This window comes from Pongo abelii, chromosome 16, assembly GCF_028885655.2.
Source record: "Pongo abelii isolate AG06213 chromosome 16, NHGRI_mPonAbe1-v2.0_pri, whole genome shotgun sequence".
Taxonomy (NCBI): domain Eukaryota; kingdom Metazoa; phylum Chordata; class Mammalia; order Primates; family Hominidae; genus Pongo; species Pongo abelii.
Window position 1 is genome coordinate 67,239,716 of NC_072001.2, and position 27,058 is coordinate 67,266,773.

A 27,058-nucleotide genomic window follows, 5' to 3' on the forward strand; every position below is an offset into this window, starting at 1 on the left:
TTTTTAGTAGAGACGGGGTTTCACTATGGTGGCCAGGCTGGTCTTGAACTCCTGACCTTGTGATCTGCCCACCTCGGCCTCCCAAAGTGCTGGGATTACAGGCATGAGCCATTGCACACGGCTGCTACTTTCTTGTTCTATTAATTCTGATAACACACATCCTCATGTGGCTTCATAAGAAAGTGTGCCTGAGAAATAAAATTGAGAGTTTTTTGTTTTGTTTTGTTTTGTTTTGAAGAGACAGGGTCTTGCTCTGTCACCCAGGCTGAAATGCAGTGGTACGATCATGGCTCACTGCAGCCTCAAACTCCTGGGCTCAAGCGATCCTCCCGCCTAAGCCTTCCTGGCAGCTAGGACTATAGGCACATACCACCACACCTAGCCAATTTTTCTGTTTTGTGTAGAGACAAGATCTTGCTATATTGCCAGGATGGTCAAGAACTCCTGGCCTCAAGTGATCCTCCTGCCTAGGCCTCTCAAAATGCTGGAATTATAGGTGTAAGCCACTGTGCCTGGCTCCTAAGAGCAATGATTTTTTTTTTTTTTTTTTTTTGAGACGGAGTCTCAGTCCATCACCCAGGCTGGAGTGCAATGGTGTGATCTCGGCTCACTGCAACCTCTGCCTCCCAGGTTCAAGCGATTCTCCTGCCTCAGCCTCCTGAGTAGCTGGAACTATAGGCATGCGCCACCATGCCCAGCTAATTTTTGTATTTTTAGTAGAGACGGGGTTTCACCGCGTTGGCCAGGATGGTCTCAATCACTTGACCTCATGATCCGCCCACCTTGGCCTCCCAAAGTGCTGGGATTACAGGCACGAGCCACCATACCTGGCCATCCTAGCTAATTTTTTAACTTTCTGTAGAGACGAGCTCTCAGCCTTTGTTGCTCAGTCTTGTCCAATCCATCATGTTTTTTTTTTTTTTTTTTTTTTTGGGATGGAGCCTCGTTCTGTCACCCAGGCTAGAGTGTGCAGTGGCATGATCTCGGCTCACTGCAACTTCTGCCTCCCAGATTCAGGCAATCCTCCCACCTCAGCCTCCTGAGTAGCTAGGATTACAGGTATGCGCCAACAGGCCTGGCTAATTTTTTTTTTTGTATTTATAGTAGAGATGGGGTTTCACCATGTTGGCCAGGCTAGTCTTGAACTCCTGACCTCAAGTGATCCACCTGCTTTGGCCTCCCAAAGTGCTGGGATTACAGGAGCTACCACGCCCAGCCTCAATCCATCATTTTAACCTACATGATCCTATGTGGTTTTCTATAGGGCCAAAACTGTCTTTCAAGCTGTGATTAAGATCGTTCCATGAATCACTCCTTGTAACAGCATATCCTAGACGATCAAGGCTACCAAGATGCATTTCTACATGCACAAACCTGTCTGCACCTTTATAAGAATTTATGTTTGACAGCTCTGAGTTCACTGTGTGTCCCAACTGATGGTGTCACTTACCAGTATGAGAACAATATTGAGGCTAAGATTATTAAAAACATTCACATATAAGACAAGTTAAGAGATACCAGATGTTCTAGTACTAAACAGAAAAAAGAGACTCAGAATAGCCCAAATGAAATCAGAAATAATTTTCTTAAGATCACATTGATTCCAGGGAGAAAAAAGGAAACAGCCCAACTTCCTGGGTACCCACTCAGAAACAGATGACTTATACAAATTAACATTCTCAGCTTACGCGTTAAGGCACATATCATGGAATGAGCAACCCATGCAGTCCTTTAGTCCTCTATTCAAAAAATACTTGTAAGTTTCAGGTCTTTACAATTCACAGACTTGACACTAACACAATCCTACTTTGATGTTATTTTTATGGTTTATCATGAATGCATCAAGGTGGTAGGACTAGGTTAACCAGAAATCAGTATCAGAAATCATATAGATGTTTCTTAGTCAATGACAACAGGAAGTAGTCATCTTAACAAGAGACTCTTACTCAAGTCCACCTAGACAGAAAATCTACAGAGATACTCAATTAGCCCTTTCTATAAGCTTCCTTTCTAAAGCCGCCAAAGATTCAGAAGCAAGCCAACATTTCACCAGCCAAGCTGGAAAGGCCAGGAAAAGGCAATAAAGGCAGTAAGTACCTGCACTGATCCCCCATGGCGGTCTGTAGCCAAGTGAGACGTCAGGTATGAGGTATTGGTCTGGCGGCTGGGCTGAATTTCCCACTCTCCTCGGCGCTCTGATGATGCATTCTGCTTAGGCATTAGAAAGCATGAGAGCAAGATATGGAAGGAAAGGTGAAGCAACAGCAAGCAATAACAAAATCAAGTACATTCGTGTCCCTGTAGGTTTTTCTTTTGGTTTTGGATTTTAAACTAACAACCACTGGAAAGCACTGAGGAAAAGTAAGCTTGTCTACATTCATTTTAGCCTTAATGAGTCAATACATGAATCTATAGCACACCCTCCTTACCCAGAACCAGAAAACCAATAATGACCTAAAGAAGAGGGAGGGGGAAAAAACACACAGTCAAAGCTGGGATCATCTTTTAGTTTCCATAGAGGTAAAATTTCAGTAGCCACTAAGCAGATCAAACTCAGAATGTTAAGATTGTTGGGGGTGGTGGCATACGCCTATAATCTCAGCACTTTGGGAGGCTGAGGTGGGTGGATCACGAGGTCTGGAGTTTTGAGACCAGCCTGACCAACATGGTGAAAGCCTGTCTCTACTAAAATTACAAAAATAAGCTGGGCATGGTGGCGCACACCTGTGATCCCAGCTACTCGGGAGGCTGAAGCAGGAGAATTGCTTAAACCCGGGAGGTGGAGGTTGCAGTGAGCCAAGATTGCGCCACTGCACTCCAGCCTGTGCAACAGAGCAAGACTCCATTTCAAAAAAAATATATAATAATAACAAAAAAAATAGCTACATTGTTTGCCTGATTCTTTTAGCTAACAGCTTCTAGACTGGAATTAGAAAAAGTTTACTTATTAATATGATACTATGAATTATTTTCTTCTGGAAAGCAAAAGGAGGGTCGACCTTCAAATAAAAACCTCTTTGGATTCTGCTTTCACCTTAGTATCATTCAGGCTCTCCTCCTTCTTTACCTGCTTTTTAGATCTGCTACTATTCTGATCTTGCTCATATGTGACTTTTGTTCAGAAGAATCTGTTTAGGTGCCTCTTCCCCTGTGCCAGATGGCTGAGTTGTTAACATCATAATGCTCAGCTGTAACAGTCCTAAGGCTCTACAAAAATGAAAAATGAGTAGTTGGAGAGGCAGCAATGAGGGATTAGTAAATCAAATTTTAATTGCTGCTGATATAAACAGCTGCAGGGGTTAGGATGTGATATTGCTGCTCTGCATGAAAACCAGAAAGGACTATACATCTCACAAATGTTCACAGCTATAAAAGTTGTATTCTATAAAAAAGGAAGGGCAAGGAAGTAATGGTTTTAGGGTCTATATTCACTCCCCATATTTCAGTATCTCGTTGACAAGAGTTGCTTAAAGCTCACCCCTAAGTCACCAAAAAGGCATTTCTCGTAAAAATCAGAGCTTTGTACACCAGCTACAATTTACTCTTTTTTTTTTTGAGACGCAGTCTCGCTCTGTCGCCCAGGCTGGAGTGCAGTGGCGCAGTCTCGGATCACTGCAAGCTCCGCCTCCCAGGTTCACACCACTCTTCTGCCTCAGCCTCATGAGTAGTTGGGACTACAGGCGTGCAGCACCATGCCCGGCTAATTTTTTTGTATTTTCAGTAGAGACGGGGTTTCACCATGTTAGCCAGGATGGTCTCGATCTCCTGACCTCGTGATCCACCTGCCTCAGCCTCCCAAAGTGGTGGGATTACAGGCGTGAGCCACCACGCCCGGCCAATTTACTCCTTTTTATTAATGGAATATGAAGTCATATGGACAAGAGTACTATAAAGGATCCTGTTCATATTTTCTCTGCTCTTCCTCAGAGAATAAACATATTCTATGAGAAGGCAGCTGTATGAACTTGCTCTATTACCTTATAAATGAGGGGTTTGATTTTATGCTGCTAGTTATGTTAGAGAGAATCAAAGCTACCCAAAATATTCCCCTACTACAATTATTTCTGCCAAAAGAGGTTCAAATGTTTCATTTTCCAAAATAAGACTGGTGTACAACATAATCATAAACTTATTTTTATTTTTATTTTTTTGGTTGAGATAGAGTTTCGCTCTTGTTGCCCAGGCTGAAGTGCAATGGCGCGATCTCGGCTCACCACAACCTCCGCCTCCCAGGTTCAAGTGATTCTCCTGCCTCAGCCTCCCAAGTAGCTGGGATTACAGGTATGTGCCACCATGCCTGGCTAATTTTGTATTTTTAGTAGAGACGGGGTTTCCCCAGGTTGGTCAGGCTGGTCTCGAACTCCCGACCTCAGGTGATCCACCCGCCTCAGCCTCCCAAAGTGCTGGAATTACAGGCGTGAGCCACCGTGCCGGCCATATTTTATAAACTTACTGACATTGTCTATATCCTCAGAGCACTTATTTATTCTGAGTCTCATTTATTATTTATTCAGAGTCTCATTTATTCTGACTGCTGGAGATCTGAGAATAAACCTATTCTTGTAATATTAGAAGTTATATCTATAACTAAACCTATCAGTGATAGACTTTTTCAGTTCTCTAGAACTTTTTATTTTTTGTAATATTTAAATAGAATATTTAAGCTCTTAAATTATTATATAGTACTGTCAGGTTTCTAAAAACTTAAGTGCTTAAAAAAATCCAGACAATGATAAGCCATTTAGTGTTGAGTTCTATAATACATACTAAATGCAATTACATCTCATGAATGCTCTCTGTTTTTGCATTTGTTTTTTGTTTTGTTTTGTGTTTTTGAGATGGAGTCTTGCTCTGTTGCCCAGGCTGGAGTGCAGTGGCATGATCTCGGCTCACTGCAAGCTCTGCCTCCCGGGTTCACGCCATTCTCCTGCCTCAGCCTCCCGAGTAGCTGGGACTACAGGCGCGTGCCACCAGGTTGCTAATTTTTTATATTTTTAGTAGAGACGGAGTTTCACCGTGTTAGCCAGGATGGTCTCTATTTCCTGACCTCGTGATCTGCCTGCCTCGGCCTCCCAAAGTGCTGGGATTACAGGCGTGAGCCACCGCGCCCAGCCTGCATTTGTTTTTGAGGCAGATAAAATAGAAAATGGCTGGAAATGTATGTTCATGTATACTCATGGGCTTTTAAAGTTAAGAAAACCCTGGATAGCTGATCAATAATTATTTCCATTTTTACTGACTACACACAAGAACTGTAGTTTTACACTACTGTCTGATTCACAGGGCTATGTGGTTCTTTATATTCATTCTAGTTCAATAAATAATTTGTTGAAAGATTAAGATTTTTGTTTAAATGAAAATACCAAGACATTTTTCAAAGGCCTAAAAATCACATTCCATCTCCATTCTCAAAGCAATATGCTATTTATCTTTTAAAGATAAACAGAAAACTAATGTTAACACTCTAGATTGCTTCATAAATGCTTCCACTATGATGAAGGAAAAACACACTATACCATACTACTGCCCACCAGTGCCTTCTGTAACTGTTGAAAGCATCAAAACTAAGTACAGACATGAACCTAGGGGTTGCCGGTTTATTACCTTGGGAACAAGTTTTCAGTAAGAAGTTAAACTCTAGGGCTACTGTTTTCTGGAATTTAAGAGCTTGGACGGGTATCTAGAGGATAACATAGTAGAAAGGGCCATTTGCAGTTTCAGAAAGCAACAGAATGCCTAGGAAATAGATGAAACCAAAGAAAGTTGACAACTACAGCAGTCTACTAGTGTAACTCTCCAAGAAAGGTATTCTAGGCAATACTGTGTACACAGGAGTTATGATTAGGCCTCATCAGCAGAGTAGCTAGTTAGATTAAGCAAACTAGTGGAAGAGATCAGCATGTAAATCCTTCATTCTTAAAGATCACTCATGCATACACATCTAATTAAATGTCACTCAAGAGGTGCATGAGTAGAAAAGTCATTCAGCAAAGTCAATTTCTCTGCATTACTTGAAAAGCAGAGGTCCACATGGAGTGTGTAAGTCCCCCAAAGTGGAAGCAGGAATCTCAAGTAGTGGTAACTCCTTGGGGGAACGCTTTAAAATTTTCGGTCGTGATTGCATCACCTTCATGGAAATGATTGGTTTACTATGTAGTACGTAAATCTTGAAACAAGAAAGTAGCAATCCAGCATAGCATAAATGAAAGGTAAAGGTAACAAAAATACTTGAGAAAACATAGAAGACTGTTGAAAAAGTGAAAACCCCCACCTATGCCCTATGGCAGGGGAAACAAATCTCCCAGCATTCCTTTGGCAGGGATTAATGTAAGAGTGACACTAACAAAGTGCCATAATCCCAGCACTTTGGGAGGCTGAGGGGGGCAGATCACCTAAGGCCAGGAATTCAAGACCAGCCTCGCCAATGTGGTGAGACCCTGTCTCTACTAAAAATCCAAAAATTAGCCGGGAGTGTTGGCACATGCCTATAGTCCCAGCTACTTGGGAGGCTGAGAACCCAGGAGGCAGAGGTTGCAGTGAGCTGAGATTGTGCCACCACACTCCACCCTGAGTGACAGAGTGAGATCTGCCTTAAAAAAAAAAAAAAACACCAAATCCTATTCTTCATAAAAAACTCATTTAAAAAAATTATTTTTGATTACATATACAAACAACTTTATCTACTTCACTTTATGGCTCAAAAAATACCTTAAAAGCTGCCATTTATAAAGAAATGTTTTGGCCTCTCATGTAAGTCTTCTTAGCCTCATTAACTGTCTTCAACTATAAATTAACAAGAATAGAGACTGAATAGTACCAAAAGGTTAGCAAAGAGAATATACTGGATTACATTCTGGTTTTATCACACTTCCAATATTAAAATTTCTCTTTTTTTCTTTTATGATATGGTGGGGGTAAGATGGAAGAAGAAAAGAATGGAACAGGAGCCAGGCGCGGTGGCTCACACCTGTAATCCCAGCACTTTAGGAGGCCGAGGTGGGTGGATCACAAGGTCAGGAGATTGGGACCATCCTGGCCAACACGGTGAAACCCCGTCTCTACTAAAAATACAAAAAAAAATTAGCCGGGTATGGTGGTGTGCACCTGTAGTCCCAGCTACTCGGGAGGCTGAGGCAGGAGAATTGCTTGAACCTGGGAGGCGGAGGTTGCAGTGAGCCGAGATCGCGCCACTGCACTCCAGCCTGGGCAACAGAGTGAAACTCCGTCTCAAAAAAAAAAAAAAAAAGTATATACTTGAACAAAACTAAAAACTTCCTTCTATTAAGCTCATGAAACATAACCAGTTTTCCCATGCCAGACAGGGGTTATGCCATGTAATCTGTCATTTGTGCAGAGATATCCTGTATTCTATAAACTTTATCAAATATGAGGGAAGTTTAAAAATCACTGACAACAACCTGAAAAGGGGATTATTCCCAGGCTCAATACTATCCAGAGACGAGAGTATCAATTCTGTGACGCTTTTAGAAAAATCACGGAAACCACCCTAGAAGTTTGCAATTCTGTATTCAAACTCTGCCCTATCCTTACAATGGTGTAAGATACCTCCCTAGGAAATGTTGGTTTATCTAGGTAGGATTACTTCAGAATCACCAAGTTTCCTCCTACAAGGAGCTGGGTTAGAACACAGGGTGTCTGCTGAAATACAAAACACTTAAGAATGCATACAGAAAGAAAAAAACTTTTAATATGGAATGTAGAATTAAGAGAAGAGGTGAGCCGCAGTGACTAGGTGATAGAACAGAAGACGCTAAGGAATCTATTTTCAGTTTTGCACTTGCTTGTTTCAAAGCTCCTCTCAGAGTAAAGGTCCCAGAAATGAGGAGGGGCAGACCTCTCCTGCGCTGAGCTCTATGTGGAGCTGTGGCCATCCTGTGGCCAGGAGGAGTGTGCAATCTCTGTCTGTGCTCCTACTAGATGGCAGGCAGCATGTTAGGAAACTGCACACAGGTCAGAAGGAGGCAGATTATCTCTGCGCAAACTCAGCCCCTTCAACTAGCAAACCCTGAGCCTTGGTCAGAACTAAACAGTACTCTGTAAAAAGACAGAAACAGATAACTATATCAGCTTTTTTTTTTTTTAAGGTATTCATTTTATGAAGATCTCTGACTACCTTGGCTATTTAGCAATCTGGCCTAATGTTTCCTTTAGAAAAATTATGCTCATAACAAGCTTTATTCAGTAAGCATGACAGCACTAAGCCACAATATATTTTTCTTTTTCTCTTCTTTTCTTTTTTTTTGAGACAGAGTTTCGCTCTTATTGCCCAGGCTGGAGTGCAATGGTGCGATCTCGGCTCACTGCAACCTTCGACTCCTGGGTCAAGCGATTCTCCTACCTCAGCCTCCCAAGTAGCTGGGATTACAGGCATGAGCCACCATGCCCAGCTAATTTTGTATTTTTAGTAGAGACAGGGTTTCACCATGTTGGTCAGGCTGGTTTTGAACTCCTGGCCTCAGGTGATCCACCGCCTCAGCTTCCCAAAGTGCAGGCGTGAGCCACCGACTCCAGCCAGCCACAATATATTTTTCTAAGGCTATATGTCCTTTAAATGTATTCCCTTACAGTCTAGATACAAACAAATCCAAAACACTCTTTTACTGGAGGCATATCTTCTTCAGACCTCACATGATTTGACTCTTTTAAATTCTGCATTTATTTTTCTGTGTATTATAAGGTATTGAGTTAGTTTAAATATGGTTCTTTTGGAAGGATGAGAGATTACCTTTACTGATCTTTGATTCATATTTTCCTAGTCAAATTGGAGAATTTGCAAGGGAACAGTCCACCTAGTACAAAATTACAAAGAATAAATTCTTTCCCTTAAACATATGCTACGCATCTCTTTTCACATGGCGAATGAAAACAAAACAAAACAAAACACCTATGCTACACATACAAAAACACAAAAAAGAGTAAGTGACATTTTGGGGTAGGATACCATGTCTGTTACCATTTAAAAGCTTTTAATAGTCAATATGACTCTCTCCAATGTTAGAATGGGATCTGTTCTCTCTGGTTAGAGAGAGAACAGATCTCTCTCTCTTTCTTAGCCTGGTTAGGCTAAGTAGCCCTTCTTTTTCACATGCCCACAACAAAACCCACCATAATAAGAGAGATCAGCCAGAGAAAAAGGAGACGCTATCATAACTCCTGAACCACTGCGGTGTAATGTTTATGTAGCATTTACGTAAGGATTGTCACAAGCTTGGATTTAAAGTACTGAAAGGGCAGGAAGAGTGCTACTGCATGCACATAGTAGTCAATGCAACAGTCTACATTTAGTGTGTTGAACAAGCACACTGAATAAAACCTATGACAGTAGAATATGTTGTACTCTAATATCAGATCTGTGGATACCGGCAGGACTTACTTCCTGATTGAATTTGATCAGATAATGCAAAGGAAGTTTTGCCAGGTAGAAGCAGGCAGAACTATTAAGGTTTTCATCCCCTTTCTGCTGGATGGTAATATGGAGTTCTTTAGAGAGGAATCAGACCCATGGCAAGATTTACAACTTTTGGTACAGGGAAAGGACAAACACGAAGTATTAAAATGAGGGAAAGACTAACTCAACTGGGATCTCTCTGAATGGATCTAGCTTTTAGGAACATTTATTCTACCCAAATTCATAGTTTAATTATAGTTCTCTAGTTAGGTAAAATTTATGTTCAAAAAAATTGTGCTTGGCCAGGCATGGTAGCTCACACTTGTAATCCCAGTTACTTGGGAGGCTGAGGCAGAAGGATCACCTGAGCCCAGGAGTTCCTCACTGTAGAGACAGTGAGGCCCTGTCTCTACAAAAAATAAATAAACATTAGTCAGGTGTGGTGGCTCACGCCCGTAGTCCCAGCTGTTTGGGAGGCTGGGGTGGGAGGATTGCTTGAGCCCAGGAGGTCAAGGTTGCTGTGAGCTATGATCATGCCACTGCATTCTATCCTGAGAGATGGAGCGAGATCCCATCTCTATTTAAAAAAAAAAAGTGCTTAAGTATCTGGAATTAAGATAGTTTTAAAAGGTAGATCCAATATATGTGAGTTTAAATGCAGTCCTTTAGGAACCATATTTGGGACCTATTATTGTATATAGATAAACCAAACAGTACTCAATTCAATATACCTAAAATCTAAACGAGCAAAGCAAAATTTTCCCAGAATACAAGGAAAATAGGATTCTTGTGATGGAAAAGAACTAATAAGATCACCTGAACTTTTTTTTCTTTTGAGACGGGTTTCACTTTTGTTGCCCAGGCTGGAGTGCAATGGCACAATCTCGGCTCACCGCAAACTCTGCCTCCCGGGTTCAAGTGATTCTCCTGCCTCAGCCTCCCAAGTAGCTGGGATTACAGGCAGGCACCACCATGCCCGGCTAATTTTGTATTTTTTAGTAGAGATGGGGTTTCTCCATGTTGGTCAGGCTGGTCTCGAACTCTCGACCTCAGGTGATCCGCCTGAGACCAGCCCGGCCTCCCAAAGTGTTGAGATTACAGGCGGGAGCCACCGGGCCCAGCAATCACCTGAACTTTCTTTGCCGCAAAAGACTGCTGTGTGTGTGTTTTTTTTTTTTTTTAAACACCCCTCCCCTTGAGCAGACAATCCAGCCCTACTCTAGCTGCCAAGCAGAGGCAAAATGGCTCTTTGTGGAAACAAAAACGAGTAGGAAGAAAAGCTTAAAATTTATTTTTCAATAAAGGTTAAATAAAAATCTATGCTATAAACAAATATCTGTTTACATCTGCACCCTTCATTTGGCAGATTCATTCATTCACTCATTCATTCAAACAAGTATGCATCAAGTGCCCATTATTCTAAACATTGGTTTGGGTGTTAGGGTTAAAGCAGTGAACAAAACAACAAAAACCTCTGCTCTTACAAGGCTCCAATTTGAGAATGCTGACACCCTAAATAGGTTAAATGTCCTATGGCCAAAGTTTTGGGATAAGATAAAACCAAGGTCTGAGCTCTTCTTTCTCGTTCTACTGTAAATATGAGACTAAACAGTTTGTTGAGCCCTAGGCTCAGATTTCCCAGAATAAGGAGACTCTTTAGGCATTATCATCAATGTCATCTCTATGCCTTGACTCCCAAATATCTCTCTAGTTGTCTCTGGAGAACCATCCCCTGCCTGCTAGACCTCTTCAGGTGGAATACATTGCTAGTATTTCAAACTCAAGATGCCCAAATTTAAATTCCAAACAAGTTCCTCCCCCAACTTTGCCATCTCAGTAATAGTACCACATGCCTCCTAATTATCCAGGCTCAAGATCTCTACAACAGCTTTGACTCTTCCTTCTCCCTTAATCCTGACATTCATGTGGGCTGCCAATTCTGGTAGATTATATCACTGTAGCATTGTTCAATTCTGTTTCATTTGCCCTACTATAACCCATCTAGGCTCCCTCTACATCTCAAGGGAATTCACTGCCTGCTTATTGATTTCCATGTTTGCTGCCAGACTAGTACCACATTCTATGCCAAAAGATTTCAAAAGCAGAGTTTTAATCATATCACTCCTTTGCTTAAAAATCTTTAGTCCCTATTCCTACTTAAAATAAGCACCAACTTGCCAGCCCAGCATTCCAGGAGCTTCACCAAATGGTTTCAACCTACTTTCCTAGCTTTGTCTCCTAGGACTCCTTTACTCACATCATATATTTTAGAAAACTGAACTAGATACAACATTTGTTGTTAATCATATATTCTTCCACTTGGAATGCCTCTTCCATCTCATTTAATTCTGCTAAGAGCATGTCAAATGCAGCTTCTCTCATCAAATTATTTGTCTTGCTCAGACTAGATGAAATTTCTTCTTCCAAACCCAGATGACAATAATTTGCAACTTGGGATGCTTATCTGTTCTGCCTTGTGTTATAGTTATCTGTCCATTTGGCTTATCTACTTGTCAGCTCTTTAAGGACAAGGACTCCCTACTTATCTTGGTATCCACAGGATATACTTTTTTTTTTTTTTTTTTTTGAAACAAAGTCTCTGCTGCCCGGGCTGGAGTGTAGTGGCACAGTCTCGTGTGCATTGGGGCTCACTGCACAACCTCCGCCTCCCAGGTTCAAGCAATTCTCCTGCCTCAGCCTCCCAAGTAACTGAGATTACAGGCACCCACCACCACACCCAGCTAATTTTTGTATTTTTAGTAGAGATGGGGTTTCACCATGTTGGCCAGGCTGGTCTCGAACTCCTGACCTCAAGTTATCCACCTGCCTCAGCCTTCCAAAGTGCTGGGATTACAGGTGTGAGCCACCCTGTCCGGCCCACAGGATACAGTTTCACATAGCAGGTCCTCAGCTCAGATTTACTGAGTCAAAGTTGCTGATGAAAGGTTAGCTGTTCCTAAAGTCAATACCTGTCAATCTTGCTCAAGGAGAAACTGTATTTTTCTTTTGCTAATTTCAAAACTTGAAAGGAATTAGTCTAGAAAATCATCTTGTTTCAATTCTTAGAGTAATAAGAGACAGATTTGGCTGCAAATTTTCTTAAAAAAAAAAAAAGAGCATAAGAAAACAACCCTAAAGATGGAAGAAATGTAATATTAACACAGACCAAGATGGTGTAAAGGTTGAACAGACACTAGAAATTCATTACTCACAGTGCATAGCACAGAAAGAATTTGACCCAGCAAGGATTCAGAATCCTGGTGGGAAGGCATTGTAACATTTACACGAACGTGGAGGAATTCCAACCTCTTAGCAGCCATAGCATACTAAAAACTCTAAAATTAAAAAAATAGGGCCAGGCATGGTGGCTCCCAGCATTTTGGGAGGCAGAGGTGGGCAGATTGCTTGAACCCAGGAATTTGAGAACAGCCTGGGAAACACAGTGAAACTGTCTCTACAGAAAATACGAAAAAAGAAACTAGCTGGGCATGGTGACGTGTGCCTGTAGTCCCAGCTACTCAGGAGGCTAAGGTGGAAGGATCACTTTAGCCCAGGAAGTTGAGGCTGCAGTGAGCTGTGATTGTGCCACTGTACTCCAGCCTGGGCAACAGAGTGAAATCCTTTCTCTCAAAAAAAAAAAAAAAAAAAAAGAAAAAGAGAAAAAAATGTATATCAAAGAGATACTCAAGATTCAACTTTTCAAAAATAAGCATAGTAGTTAAATACTGATGAGATTTTCCTAAATAATTATATACTGTGGTCAGAGACTTTTCATTTAAAAGTACATTGAAATTCACTACTCAGTTTTTACCCTGACAACTGAAGTTTTCAATCATCTCTTTTCCTCATACTTTAAAAATCCATGCAAAATCACAGCATTGGTTATAAATTCACTGAAGCAGGAAAGTAAAGGAAACACATATTTTAAGATATTCTAGGACGGGCGCTGTGGCTCATGCCTGTAATCCTAGCACTTTGGGAGGCTGAGGCGGGTGGATTGCCTGAGCTCAGGAGTTCGCAACCAGCCTCGGAGACACGGTGAAACCCCATCTCTACTAAAATACAAAACATTAGGCGGGTGTGGTGGCATGCGCCTGTAGTCCCAACTACTCGGGAGGCTGAGGCAGGAGAATTGCTTGAACCCGGGAGGTGGAGGTTGCAGTGAGGCGAGATCGCGCCACTGCACACCACCCTGGGCGACAGAGCAAGACTCCATCTCAAAATAAATAAATAAATAAAAATTTAAAAAAAATTCTATCACATTTTAAGAGAATGGAGGTGAAAAAGAATTTTAAAAAATAAAAAATATTCTAAAAAATACGCACAAGGGGCCGGGCATGGTGGTTCATGCCTGTAATTGCAGCACTTTGCGAGGCTGAGGCAGGTGGATCACCTGAGGTGATCAGATTTGGGATGCTCAGCCTATAACTGAAATAATATATATTAATGTGTTTCAGGCCAGGTGTGGCTCATGCCTGTAATCACAGCACTTTGGGAGGCCAAGGCAAGCAAATCACTTGAGGTCAGGAGTTCCAGACTAGCCTGGCCAACATGGCGAAACCCCATCTCCACTAAAAATACAAAAATTAGCTGGGTGTGGTGGCAGGCACCTGTAATCCCAGCTTCTCAGGAAGCTGAGGCAGAAGAATCGCTTGAACTCAGGAGGCGGAGGTTGCAGTGAGCCAAGATCATGCTCTAGCCTTGGTGATGAGTGAAACTCTGTCTCAAAAAAAAAAGAGACACCTGCCTCAGCCTCACAAAGTGCTCTGTCACCCAGGCTAGAGTGCAGTGGTGCAATCTCAGATTACCTCAACCTCTGTCTCCTGGATTCAAGCAATTCTCCTGTCTCAGCCTCCCGAGTAGCTGGGATTACAGGCACATACCACCATACCTGGCTAATTTTTGTATTTTTATTAGAGATGGGGTTTCGCCATGTTGGCCAGGCTGGTCTCGAACTCCTGACCTCAGGTGATCGACCCGCCTCGGCCTCCCAAAGTGCTGGGATTACAGGCGTGAGCCACTGCACCTGGCCGCATTATAGAGTAATAAAACTTCATTTAAAATATTTTAGAATATATTACTACACTTCCAACCCTATTTCTGTTAATAATTTTGATCTCCTTCCATTGATTCTGCTTATTTCCCCATCCCGTCCAGCTCACTTTACTATAACCCAGTTTATTCAATAAAGGATGTGAAGTAGATTTATAACCATGCCTTTATAGGTGGATAGGCAGATCATTTCTATATCTCTGCTACCAATGACAATGCAACAGTTTTATGCACATAACCTATACTTTTGAGTGGTTTTATTGATTGATTTCAAGAAGTAAGGTACTTCATCAGAGAAGAAAATAACTTGATCAAATTGCTTTCTAGACAGGTGCAGTGGCTCACGCCTATAATCCCAGTACTTTGGGAGGCGGAGGCAGGTGGATGACCTGAAGTCAGGAGTTCGAGACCAGCCTGGCCAACATGGCGAAACCCCATCTCTAATAAAAATACAAAAATTAGCCAGGTATGGTGGTATGTGCCTGTAATCCCAGCTACTCGGGAGGCTGAGACAGGAGAATTGCTTGAATCCAGGAGACAGAGGTTGAGGTAATCTGAGATTGCACCACTGCACTCTAGCCTGGGTGACAGAGCAAGACGCTGTCTCAAAAAAAAAAAAAAAAGAAAAAGAAAAAGAAAAGAAAAAAAAAAGAAATCACTTTATAGAGAATTTGTACAATTTGTAAACTCAACAGCAATATGTCAGTTTAACTGTGCCCTCACCTGCACTAGCTATTAGCTTTTAAAAAGGGAGGGATGGGAGAGAACTGTAGAAGTCAACAGTCTTTGTTGTCAAACCAGAAGTCAGTCAAATTATAAATCTTAAACAACGACTTTAATTAAAGGATGTGACTATGGACCTAATTAGTGCCCAGAGTTTGCTAAACCCTTTCTTTTTTGCCCACCTATTTTCTCGTTTATATGTACTCTCTAGTAAATGGCTTTCCTTCTTTTACATACTTTTTTCTTACCCACCAAACCACGTATTTTGCCAAGAGTATATACTTACTGGTGAGAAAATATATTTGTGGATGTACTCCATTGGACATATGTGTGTGTGTTTGTGTGTGTGTTTTTATATACTATTCTTAACCTATATACTTGCACATGTGCATCTATGAAATAAATGTTTTTGTATTTTCTTGTAAAAATGTTAATACAAAAAAGTGAGATCATAAGGAGAGGAAATAAGCTAATTTGATGCGTCATAATTATTTTTAAAATATGTAATCCGTTTATTATGCTTTGCTTATTTACCTACTGTGGTCTCTGTTTTTCTCTTAGCAATATATTTAATATAAAGATAAAAATCCTATGTCATATTTACTTCCCAAATACATAAGCCCTTTTTAAAAATGTCAAATTTGTTGATTTTTTGGTGTGTGTTTGCCTTATCTGTCTTTAGGCTGAGAGATGTCCCTCATTTAGACCACTAGTTTTCCAAACAACGAACACTGAAGGGCAGATGACATGGCCTAAGCTGATTCTTCACTGCAGGTCCATCTCAAATCTTGACCAGCTCTATCATTTGCCCGGGTAGAAGAACAAGGGGTGGTGTGGAGGTTCCATTTCATGCCCAAGTCAGTTGGAAGTCCAAATTACCTACCCTTCTTAACCAGCAAGGAAAAACCAGAACTGGCAAGAGCTCTAGACTAGACTACAGATGAGACCCAAAGTGGGCTACCTGGTACATCCTGTCTGTCCAACAGGTCTTTTTTTTTTTTTTAAATGCTCCTTGGTGAGTAGGGCTACTCCACAGGCACTGTGCCCAGAGTAGCCTCCAACAGTTCTTTTGGTCCTATGGTAGCTGCCTCTGATCCTAACTTATAGCTAGTTCCCCTTACAGCCAACAGACTCTGACAGGCCCACACTCTTTTTTTTTTTTTTTTTTTTTGAGACAGGGTCTCACTCTGTCACCCAGGCTGGAGTGCAAAGGCGCAAGCAATCTTGGCTCACTGCTGCCTCGACTTCCCAGGCTCAGGTGATTCTCCCACCTCAGCCTCCAAAGTAGCTGGGACTATAGGCATGTGCCACCATGCCCAACTAATTTTTTGTATCTTATGTAAAGATAGGGTTTCGCCATGTTGCCCAGGCTGGTCTTGAACTCCTGGCTCAAGTGATCTACCTGCCTTGGCCTCCCAAAGTGCTGGGATTACAGGCATGAGCCACCGCACTTGGCCAGGCCGACTCTTTAGACTGGATGCTTCGTATAAGGCATCTGGCCACATCTCAGTGCAACTATACATGCCCTGAGGGTTGCTTGAAAGTCATACCACACCTGTAAGAAATGGCAAGCATTTGATCTTTATTTTCAGTATATACACTAAAGCAGAGAAGCTGAAGAATTTGGGTTTTAATATTAGCCATGAAGAAGGGTAGTGTCTGAAAGAATGGAGGATCAACACATACCTGATTTCGAAGAGGCTGCTGTTGTGATGGCCGATCCCTGTGCGTGTGGCTTTCTCGAGTTATTGCAGATGCACCAGAATCTACGTGAACTGACCCTACTGGAGTAGGCTGGAAAAATGAAACAAAAAGTCAAATGGGGGAAACAGGTCCAACTTGATGCATATGCAAAGGACAGAAACATTCTAATTCTAATAGAGTAGTAGTAATTATTTTCAGCTACCAAGAGCACTTTCAAGTTGTCTTGTCTTCTCAGTTTGCCCATCTGCAAAAGGGAGGCAGCCTGGTCCTTAATAGTTCATTGGAGAGTAGCTTACCTTCAAAAATAAAAAACCAGGGCCAGGCGCGGTGGCTCACACCTGTAATCTCAGCACTTTGGGAGGCCGAGGTGAGTGGATCACCTGAGGTCAGGAGTTTGAGACCAGCCTGACCAACATGGAGAAATCCCATCTCCACTAAAAATACAAAATTAGTCAGGTGTGGCAGCGCGTGCCTGTGATCCCAGCTACTCAGGATGCTGAGGCAGGAGAATCAGTTGAACCTGGGAGGCGGAGGTTGCGGTGAGCCGAGTTCATGCCATTGCACTCCATCCTGGGCAACAAGAGTGAAACTCCGTAAAAAAAAAAAAAAAATCCTCCAGTGATATCTGTTTGGCCCTGTGAACCCCTGACCAGAACAACAAATTCAAAAGCTTCCTATGATGCCGGGTTCCACTGCTACAAAGGTCAAGTACATTAACAGCGTATGTGGCATCAACTTCTGAATCATGGGGCCAGGTGTGGTGGCTCACACCTATAATCCCAGCACTTTCGGAGGCCAAGAAGGGCAGATCACCTCAGGTCAGGAGTTTGAGATCAGCCTGGCCAACATGGCAAAACCCCATCTCTGCTAAAAATATAAAAATTAGCTGAGCGTGGTGGTGCGTGCCTACAATCCCAGCTACTTGGGAGGCTGAGGCAGAAGAATTGCTTGAACTCAGGAGGCGGAGGTTGCAGTGAGCCGAGATTGGCACCATTGCACTCTAGCCTGGGAAAAAACAAACAAACAAACTTCTGAATCATTCAAATGAAACTTCTCCTAAAAACCAGGCTTAAATTCTGTAATCTTAGGACACACAAGTTATTATCTTCCTATATTACTAGGAAAAAATACATAACTCCTTCCTACTTCTGAACTAGTAAGAGCAACCTATGGCAACACCCAGACAAGGCTGGTAAATATACAGTCTACGATCAAAGGAATATTTTCACCAAAGATTCAAGCAGAAAGACTGGCAAGTAAAGGCATGAAGCAGTGCTGGTTGGAGAAAGGAGGTAATGAGGTAAAAAAAAAAAAAAAAAAGGGACACTTACAATAGGTCTCCCAACCCAATCATAGGCATAGTCAAAGGTGTAGCCTTTCTTTTCAAAGAGGTCTGTGAAGAGGGTCCGTAAATACTCATAATCAGGTTTTTCAAAGAAGTCCAATCGCCTGACATATCGAAGGTAGGTTGCCATCTCCTCTGTTAGGAAAGAGATGAAAGGCCCTGCTCATTAGCTGAATGCTTTCCATAGCAGTTGTGGGGAAGCGTTGGGCCACAAAGGGGTTATTTATACAGACAATTTGACACTGATGTTTTCTTTACTGACAAAATAAAAGCGATAAAACCTTCTTTGGTGTGTATCACAAAAAGAAATGTTAATTACCTAAACAGCACCCTTATCTAGAGATACCCAGTCATGGACTCTACCTACTTTCAAAGCTGTCACACTGGAATGTCTTTTTAGCATCCCACCTGGAAAGTTCTCACAGAGAGCTTCAATGGGAGTATTCCTTTTGGTGTCACCAATTTTTTGATATCTCTCTTTTAATGTGTCAGCCTGTAGAGAGTAAAGAGAGAAAGTTACTTTAAAAGAGGTTCTAAGCATGGGAGATTCAATACGTTTTTGGACACAATGGTTGTTTCACTCAAATTCGCAGTATTTGTTGGTCTTGATTTTTTTTCTAACACTAACAAATAAGAAATGTAGTAGAAATTATATATTTAGATACATACAAACATCTGCTGTGTTTTGGAAAATTTTACTTGTGAAAATATTTAGTTGTCTCAGATAAACACCATCAAATATAATGGATGAGTGGCTAGGATAAGAAAACAACAATATTATGTGGCAATATTTTCAAAATTGCAGAAGCTTAGTAATCTCCCAGGCCACCATAATTCAATATGACTCAGCATTCTCTCTTAGATCAGCTCTAAAAGTACTGCTAATCCAGGTGGGGGAAACAGATAAGTAATTCTACTACACATATATTGAGACTTTGAACAGAAAAAAAAACAACTGAAGAATGTCTTTCAACAACGTGCTTCCAGAGGGAAAAAAGTTGTCTATGGTACAGCCATGGCTAACAGGTTTGGTGTATGTCAGTAACTCAAAAGCAGCTCAAGTCTGGTATGCTCAGAGCTATAGCCAGAGGGCTTCTGAACCCTGGACCAACAGTGGGCTCCTAGGGAATTCTTGTCAGGCTTTACCTAGCTTGCTGTACTCAGACTTAAGCAATAGTGTTCTGAAGTAAGTAGGAGAAATTTTAGATCTACAACTACCACTAAAATGACTTATGGACAACGAGAGAGTTTCAAGCAATTAATAATACACTAATGCATTGTTTGGCTGTATGATGACCAAGTTTGACATGAAACTCTATTTGAAAGCTATAAAAATCAATGAGAAGATGTATATGACAGGAGAGTAATTTAAGAGTAAAGAAATAAAATCTAAAAGGGAATGGATAGAAGTCTTACGTTTTAGGACAATAGTCTAGAAAGCCTACAGCAAAATGAACCATCCTGCCTTTCTGGAAGAGGGGGTGTAGGAATACCCCAAACTACTAAGTTTCTTTCCATATTAATATGTTGAAATAAATTACAACCAAAAAATATGTCTTGGGCCAGGCGCGAGTAATCCTAGCACTTTGGGAGGCCTAGATGGGTGATCACTTGAGGTCAGGAGCTCGAGACCAGCCTGACCAACACGGTGAAACCCCGTCTCTACTAAAAATACAAAAAATTGGCTGGGTGCAGTGGCTCACGCCTGTAATCCCAGCACTTTGGGAAGCCGAGGCAGGCGGATCACGAGGTCAGGAGTTTGAGACCAGCCTGGCCAATATGGTGAAACCCCGTCTCTAATAAAAATACAAAAATTAGCTGGGTGTGGTGGCATGTGCCTGTAGTCCCAGCTACTCAGGAGGCTGAGGCAGGAGAATTGCTTGAACCCAGGGGGTGGAGGTTGCAGTGAGCCGAGATTGCACCACTGCACTCCAGCCTGGGCAACAAAGCGAGAGTCCGTCTCAAAACAAAACCCAAAAAATTAGCTGGGCGTGGTGGCGTGCACCTGTAATCCCAGCTACTCAGGAGGCTGAGGTAGGAGAACTGCTGGAACCTGGGAGGTGGAGGTTGCAGCGAGCCAAGATCGCACCACTGCACTCCAGCCTGGGAAACAGAGCGAAACTCTGTCTCAAAAAAAAAAAAAAAAAAAAAAAAAAAGTCTCACAAGATACTAATGGGACTTACAATGGGTTAGAAGCTCACCATTTCCTAGTCAAACAGCCAAAGGCACGGAGTAATGACAATGCTCATAATTATAACAGTAAACTGACATGTAACCACTGTACTGACACCTACCTAAGGAAGGCTATTTAAACTCTACACATTTTGCAGTGAATAGATATTGTCTGAATAGGCATTTATTCAATAATACACTTGAACAGCAATGTTAAACCTGGATTTTCATTTTAGTTCAGGTGACTTCTTAGCCTACATAGGATAAACAAATATTTTCTAAGTTTTCCTGAGGAGTACACCCTGCTGGCCTTTCTGGTAAAATGTGTAGCAGCTGTTGTCAACAATTTGTTCCAGAAATTCCCTTACATACTGGGAACACTCCTCCTGCTACATAATGGTAGTGGAGGAGGAATACCAACACAGAGAGAAAAGCAGCACTGTCAAGGCTGGGAGGAAATGAGGGAAAAGATCATGGAAAATCTAAAAACAAGGAAAAATTAAGAAAGGGAAGACAAATGTGAACAAAACAGTTTCCAAAGCCCAGGAGAGCATTTATAATGTAGACTAATGTAACTAGTCCCTGTTTCTTATCTCCATAGCCAATTAGCCAATAATCCTTTTTGTGTGTTGTTTTAAAAAATATTTATTTGTTTATGTTTAAATAGAGATGGGGTCTCACTATGTTGCTGATCTCAAACTCCTGGACTCAAGCAATCCTCCCACCTCAGCCTCCCAAAGTGCTGGGATTACAGGCATGAACCACCGCATCTGGCCAGCCCCCTATGCATTTCTTAAAAACATGAAACCAGAGGCCCCTTCATTAACAACTGAGCATTGAAACAAAGCTCTCCACTGAACACTTTCAAGGATACCTTGAGTCCTTGCCAGGGGAGGCTGCCTCGAAGGAAATACATGAACATATGGCCTAGGGCTTCCAAATCATCTCTCCGGCTTTGCTCTAAAAGGGAAGACAGATCACACATTATGTTTGCAGTTATTAAAGCAGAAAGAGGTTCAAAACCAAGTAATCCCTTCAGAAACCCTTTGGCTCTGGAAAGGCTCTGCTTACTAATTACCTGTATATTTAAACCAAGGATAGTATTTTAGATCAAAACCCTAAACCAATGTGTACTTCCTTTGTCTAGATCTGTTGATGCTAAGTAAATATGAAGAGAAAAGAGCAAATTCTGAATTAAAACCAAGCCCAAATCACTAAACAGTGAATTACCACCCCTCACTCAATGCTGTCACCTTCCTGAAAGTGATAAAATTTTAATGAAATGCTACTTCCAGTATATGGGCTACAATTACCCTTTAGTTACCACCAGGGAGTGAGCAGCAGATTAAGCAACCCAAACTGTTAAAACAGTCCATTCTGGCTAGGCCTGCAAAGATACAAGCTGCAAAATGCCTAGCAAACATGCCAAGTGCTTTTTATTCGTCATAAAAATTAACACTTAAAATTAAGTTTCGTATCAATGAACATCAGTACATACTCTCTTGGCTCCCATTCAATTTGTACCATGTCCTATAACCTCAAAAACATTTTAAAATTTATTACTAAGGTCCCCTCAAAATTAGATGGGTAAGGCTACACACATCTGTAGTCCCAGCTACTTAAGAGGCTGAAGTGAGAGGATCGTTTCGGCCCAGGAGTTCGAGATAAGCCTGGGCAACATAATGAGACCTCATCCCAAAACAAAATAAAACAAAAAATCAAAGTTCCTGCATTCTGGAAGCGTATCTAAAACAAGTTGCTGGGTTTTTCTCTCCTTTTAATTGGGAAGGTGAAGATGACAAAGAATTGCAAAATAGTTAACAAAAAACTGCAACTTCATCTCAGAAAACATCCTACACATTCTTTGATTGTTAGAATCTAAGTAGTACATGCCTTCGTTTCTTTATTCTTCTTTTTTACAGACAGAGTCCTTGCTCTGTTGCCTAGGCTTGAGTGCAGTGTTGTGATCATGGCTCACTGCAGCCTCAAATTCCTGAGCCCAAGGGACCCTTCTGCCTCAGCTGAGTAGCTAGGAATATAAGTGTGTGGAACCACACTCGGCTAATTTATTTATTTTTATTTTTTGTGAAGATGGGGTCTCGCTATGTTGCTCAGGCTGGTCTCAAACTCCTGGCCTCAAGCAAACCTAACATATCATTCTCCCAAACTGTTGGGATTACCCATGTGAGCCATTGCACCCAGTCCATGCATTCATTTTGAATTTGCCGATTATGGTTTAGTCTCAGATTTTTTTTTTTTTTTTTTTTTTTTTGAGACAAGGTCTCGCTCTGTTGCCTAGGCTAGAGTACAGTAGCATGTTCTTGGACACTGCAGCCTCGCCCTCCTGGGCTCAAGTGATCCTCCCACCTCAGCTTCCTCACTAGCTGGGACTACAAGCATGCACCACCACCCCTGGCTACTTTTTGTATTTTTTATAGTTACTGGGTTTTGCCATGTTGCCCAGGCTGGTCTTGAACTCCTGGGCCAATCAAGCAATCAACCAGCCTTGGCCTCCCAAAGTGCTGGGACTACAGGTGTGAGCCACCACACCTGGCCCATCTCAGACATTTTATGTGTTTATTTTTCAGAATCAAGTTTAGGGCTTTATCTGAATAAACTACAGAAGCAAGACTAAGAGGCTACCTTCAACTTGATTGTGCTTTCTTTGTACAGAAAGTAAAACCCAAGAGAGCCAGAGAAAGCCACTCAGCTAACTCAAAATACAGAAGTGCAACATGTTTAACTATTGCCTTAAATTATAGGGAATTTGCACGAAAAAGAATAGTAGTCTACAGGGTAGATGAAGAAAGAAAAGGCAACTTTTTAAATAATGATTTGATAGAGGTTGTAAAAAGATGGTTACTAATGGGAAGGAGAGGTACCCTGACAGAGATAAATAACATAAAACTGAGTTGGTATATATCAATTGAAACAATCTTAAAAAGAATGAAATAAAACAGCATGACCATCAGAATCCTTTGTCTACATGGCTTGTCTGAAGTTTGCAATAAAATATTCATAATTGAAAACAAAAAAGCAGTTATACAAAAAGTTTGTTGACAGAACCTAAAGATGCACAAATGAAAAAGAGAAAAGAACAAGGAGAGTTGAGTGGAGGCCTCCCACAAAGCAGGGCAGATAGAGAAACGACTCTGCAGTTTCTCATACTGTATCACACCTACTCATCGCCTCTCCATTTTTATATCCACTTCCTGTAACAAGAGGCCCCGTGGTTATTAAAAATTCACTGGACAAATGTTTGAATTTTAGATAGTTGAGCACTAGAGGGCGAAACTCTCCACATTTTCAATACTGATCAGGCCTACAGAAAAAAGATTTCACAGCAAAATAAATTATGAGATTAAAATATTTTTAAAACTCACTGGAATAAGTAATAAAGTAACTTTTCAAATCCTGAGAACTATGAAAAAGAACTGTAGAATATGGGACAATAGGAAAAAAATAAGGGTTCCTAAATCAGGAAGGGTACCTAAATAAGGTACCTAAAATAAGGGTACCTAAATCAGCTCAATGATTTAGGTATCTAGATCTTGGTTTATCTTTTCCACTAATTTAATCCAGAGAAATTAAGCATGGTCAATTAAGCATGGTCTCAGTTTCCTCATCTGAAAATAAAGTGTTCAATCTGGGGAGAATTTAAAAAGTCATTTTCCAGCTCTAAAATCCCCAAAAAATCTGATAACTTTAAGCCTTTAGGGCCTTTTAGGAAAAAAATAAGAGTGAAAACCAGAGCATGCTTTATTTTCATACGACTTTGAACACTCCACACTTGTCCAATTCATTATTTCTACATGCCCTCATTTTTTCATGCAGAATATTTTCATTTTCAAAGAAGAAAGGTTTCCAATACCAGTGAGACCAGCAGGACACAAAATTCTTCAATTCTTCTGATTGGTTGAAAGGTGTGCTTTCATCCAATCAGAAAGATGTGCTTGGTTTACATGCATAACATCCCTGATTTTAGGTTAAATAGATTTGTTGAAGGCAGGGGGCAAGGTAACCCAGTGTTCTCACCCTAATTTCAACCATTACATAATATAAATTGGGCTTCTCAGTAAAGGCTTAATCAGTGGGAAGGTGGCTACTATGGTCTGGATTTCTGTCCTCCTCCTGGACCCCCCAACACACACAAACCTCACGCTGAAATTTGATCCCAATGTTCGAAGCTGGGCCAAATGGAAGGTGTTTGGGTCATGGGGGTATATCCCTCATTAATTGATTAATGACTTCCCTTAGGGATGAGTTCCCAAGAAAGCAGGTTGGTGAGAAGAACCTAGCACTCCCCTTCCCATGTGATCTGCCCATGCTGGCTGCTCCCCTTCCTCTTACACCATGAGCGGAAGCAGCATGAGGCCCCTGAGGCCCTCACCAGATGCAGATGCCAGTGCCATGCTTCTTGTACAGCCTGCAGAACTCTGAGCCAAACTTAAAGGTCTTTTCTTTATATAATGACCCAGCCTCAGGTATTCCTTTATAGGAACACAAAATGGACTAAGTAAGTGTGGCTACTCTGATGTGGCAACTAATGAAAGATTTAGGAGGCTTCTTCTCTTGTTCTCCTCCTCTGTAAAATTAAGAAGTGATTTTCTCAAAGCCATTTGAAAATACACATCCCAGTCATTTCTTCTTCTTTGCAACACAAAAAATGCAACACATTTAAAAACCAACAGCATTAGAGTTCCTACAAAAACCTCTATCGTTTGAGGCATGGGAAAGAGTTTAAAAAGCAGTGACAACTTTCTGTATGTATTCTCTGTAATGTAGAGAGCACAAAATACGATGACAGGTTAGATTTGACCTGAAAAACTCTGGTACTCAGTAAGGCAAGTCTGGGGGTAAACTTAAAAGTTCCGGCAGGAATGGCAGTACACCAAGAGATCAAACAGTCTGATGCACAGTAGATGCTTAAAACAGATTTTGTTGAATAAATAATAATCAGGATAATTACAATATGGACTGATATTACTATTATCAGGCATTATGCTAAACATTTTACATACATTATCTCATAGAACCATATATTACAGGCATAATTATCATACCCATTTTATACATGAGACAACCGAGGCTGAGGGAAGAAGGTTATTGGATCAAAATTACACAGCTATTAAGTAAGAGCGCCAGGATTTGCATCCTTTTTCTTAACCACTACTCTGTATATTATACAAACATAACATGAACACCCATCCCTTGTCTGTTCTTGTCTTTCCTCTTAAGAACAATAAAATTAGTATACGAATGGCTGAGCCCAGGAAGTGGGCATTAAAACAACTTCTAGAGTTTGTCAGTTAAACCACACAATCTTAAGTTTATTATTTAAGATACAGTTTTTGTTTCCTTGTAAAATGGAAAATTACTTGTCATTGTGAAGGAAGAAGGGGATGCTGAGCACTATGCAAGAGACCTATGTCAGACATGGTGCTTTCACATATATTATCCATTCAACCCTCAAAATATCCCTGTGAAGCATTACCCTCATTTTACAGAGGAGTTTCAGTGAGATTAAGTAACTTGTCCAAAGTAATGCTGATAATAAGTACCAGAGGACTTCTAGTCTAATTTTAAAGTATTACATTTATTTAAGTGAAGAGTTCCACGTGGTTACTGAAAAAATCTTGATAACATCATAATTTCAAATCAAATTGTATCATACTACTTTGTAATGCCATTTTTTACTCTTCACTATCACTTGAATTCCTCAGGTGAATAACCTGTGTAGTTTACTCAATGAGGCAACTTAGTAGATATTACATTAGTCTTTAAAATACTTATTAATGTGCAGGCCAGGCATGGTGGCTCACATCTATAATCCCAGTGCGTTGGGAGGCTGAGGCAACAGGATCTCTTGAAACCAGGAGTTTGAGACCCGCCTGGGGAACATAGTGAGACTCTTGTCTCTATAAAAAAATTTAAAAGTTAGCTGGGCATGACAGCATGCGCCTGTAACCCTAACTACTGAGGCTGAGAAAGATCTCTCCAGCTCAGGTGACTGAGGTTATAGTGAGCTATGATCACACTGCTGCACTCCAGCCTGAGTGAGAGTGAGATTCTGTCTCTAAAAATAAAATAAATATGCTGGGCATGGTGGCTTACACCTGTAATCCCAGCACTTTGGGAGGCCGAGGCAGGCAGATCACTTGAGGCCAGGGGTTCAAGACCAGCCTGGCCAACATGGTGAAACCCCGTCTCTATTAAAAAGACAAAAATTAGCCAGGTGTAGTGGTGCATGCCTGTAATCCCAGCTACTCGGGAGGCTGAGGCAGGAGAATTGCTTGAACCCGGGAGGCAGAGGTTGCAGTGAGCCAAAATCGTGCCACTGCACTCCAACCTGGGTGATAGAGCAAGACACCATCTCAAAAAAATAAATAAATAAATAAATAAATTAAATAAAATACATCTTAGTGTGCAATAGTTCATTAATATTTAAGAATATTTTATAATTATTTCTGTCTAGGGAGTATGGAATCTGAGAATATTCTGCTTGTCTACTGTCTAGAATGTTGATTTTCAAACATGTTTTTTTCAATCACCAAGAGTCTTTTCTTCAAATAGAATCTTCCATGGAAGCCCAATATATGAAACATAAAAAAGGGAGGCTTTTTTGAAGCAGATAAGCCCAGGGCTCTGCCTG

The 27,058-nt window shown here is 41.2% G+C and overlaps 1 protein-coding gene across 12 annotated transcripts in view; it reads right to left on the reverse strand.

The window, feature by feature from the left end:
• The window catches only part of CSNK1G1 (casein kinase 1 gamma 1), a 211,445-nt gene that overhangs the window by 20,536 nt on the left and 163,851 nt on the right, over positions 1 to 27,058 (reverse strand). For 5 of the 12 annotated variants that reach the window (XM_024232268.2, XM_009249903.4, XM_054532775.1 and 2 more), the window contains exons 6-10: positions 21,281 to 21,366; positions 18,642 to 18,726; positions 18,220 to 18,368; positions 16,871 to 16,978; positions 2,098 to 2,208 (exon numbers count right to left, since the gene is read on the reverse strand). In XM_024232268.2, coding sequence (XP_024088036.2) covers positions 2,098 to 2,208; positions 16,871 to 16,978; positions 18,220 to 18,368; positions 18,642 to 18,726; positions 21,281 to 21,366 — 539 coding nt within the window. Of the gene's footprint in view, positions 1 to 2,097; positions 2,209 to 3,067; positions 3,208 to 8,751; positions 8,811 to 16,870; positions 16,979 to 18,219; positions 18,369 to 18,641; positions 18,727 to 21,280; positions 21,367 to 27,058 lie in introns of those variants that run through there. The other 7 variants (XM_063716689.1, XM_009249904.3, XM_024232269.2 and 4 more) reach the window with 3 other exon arrangements.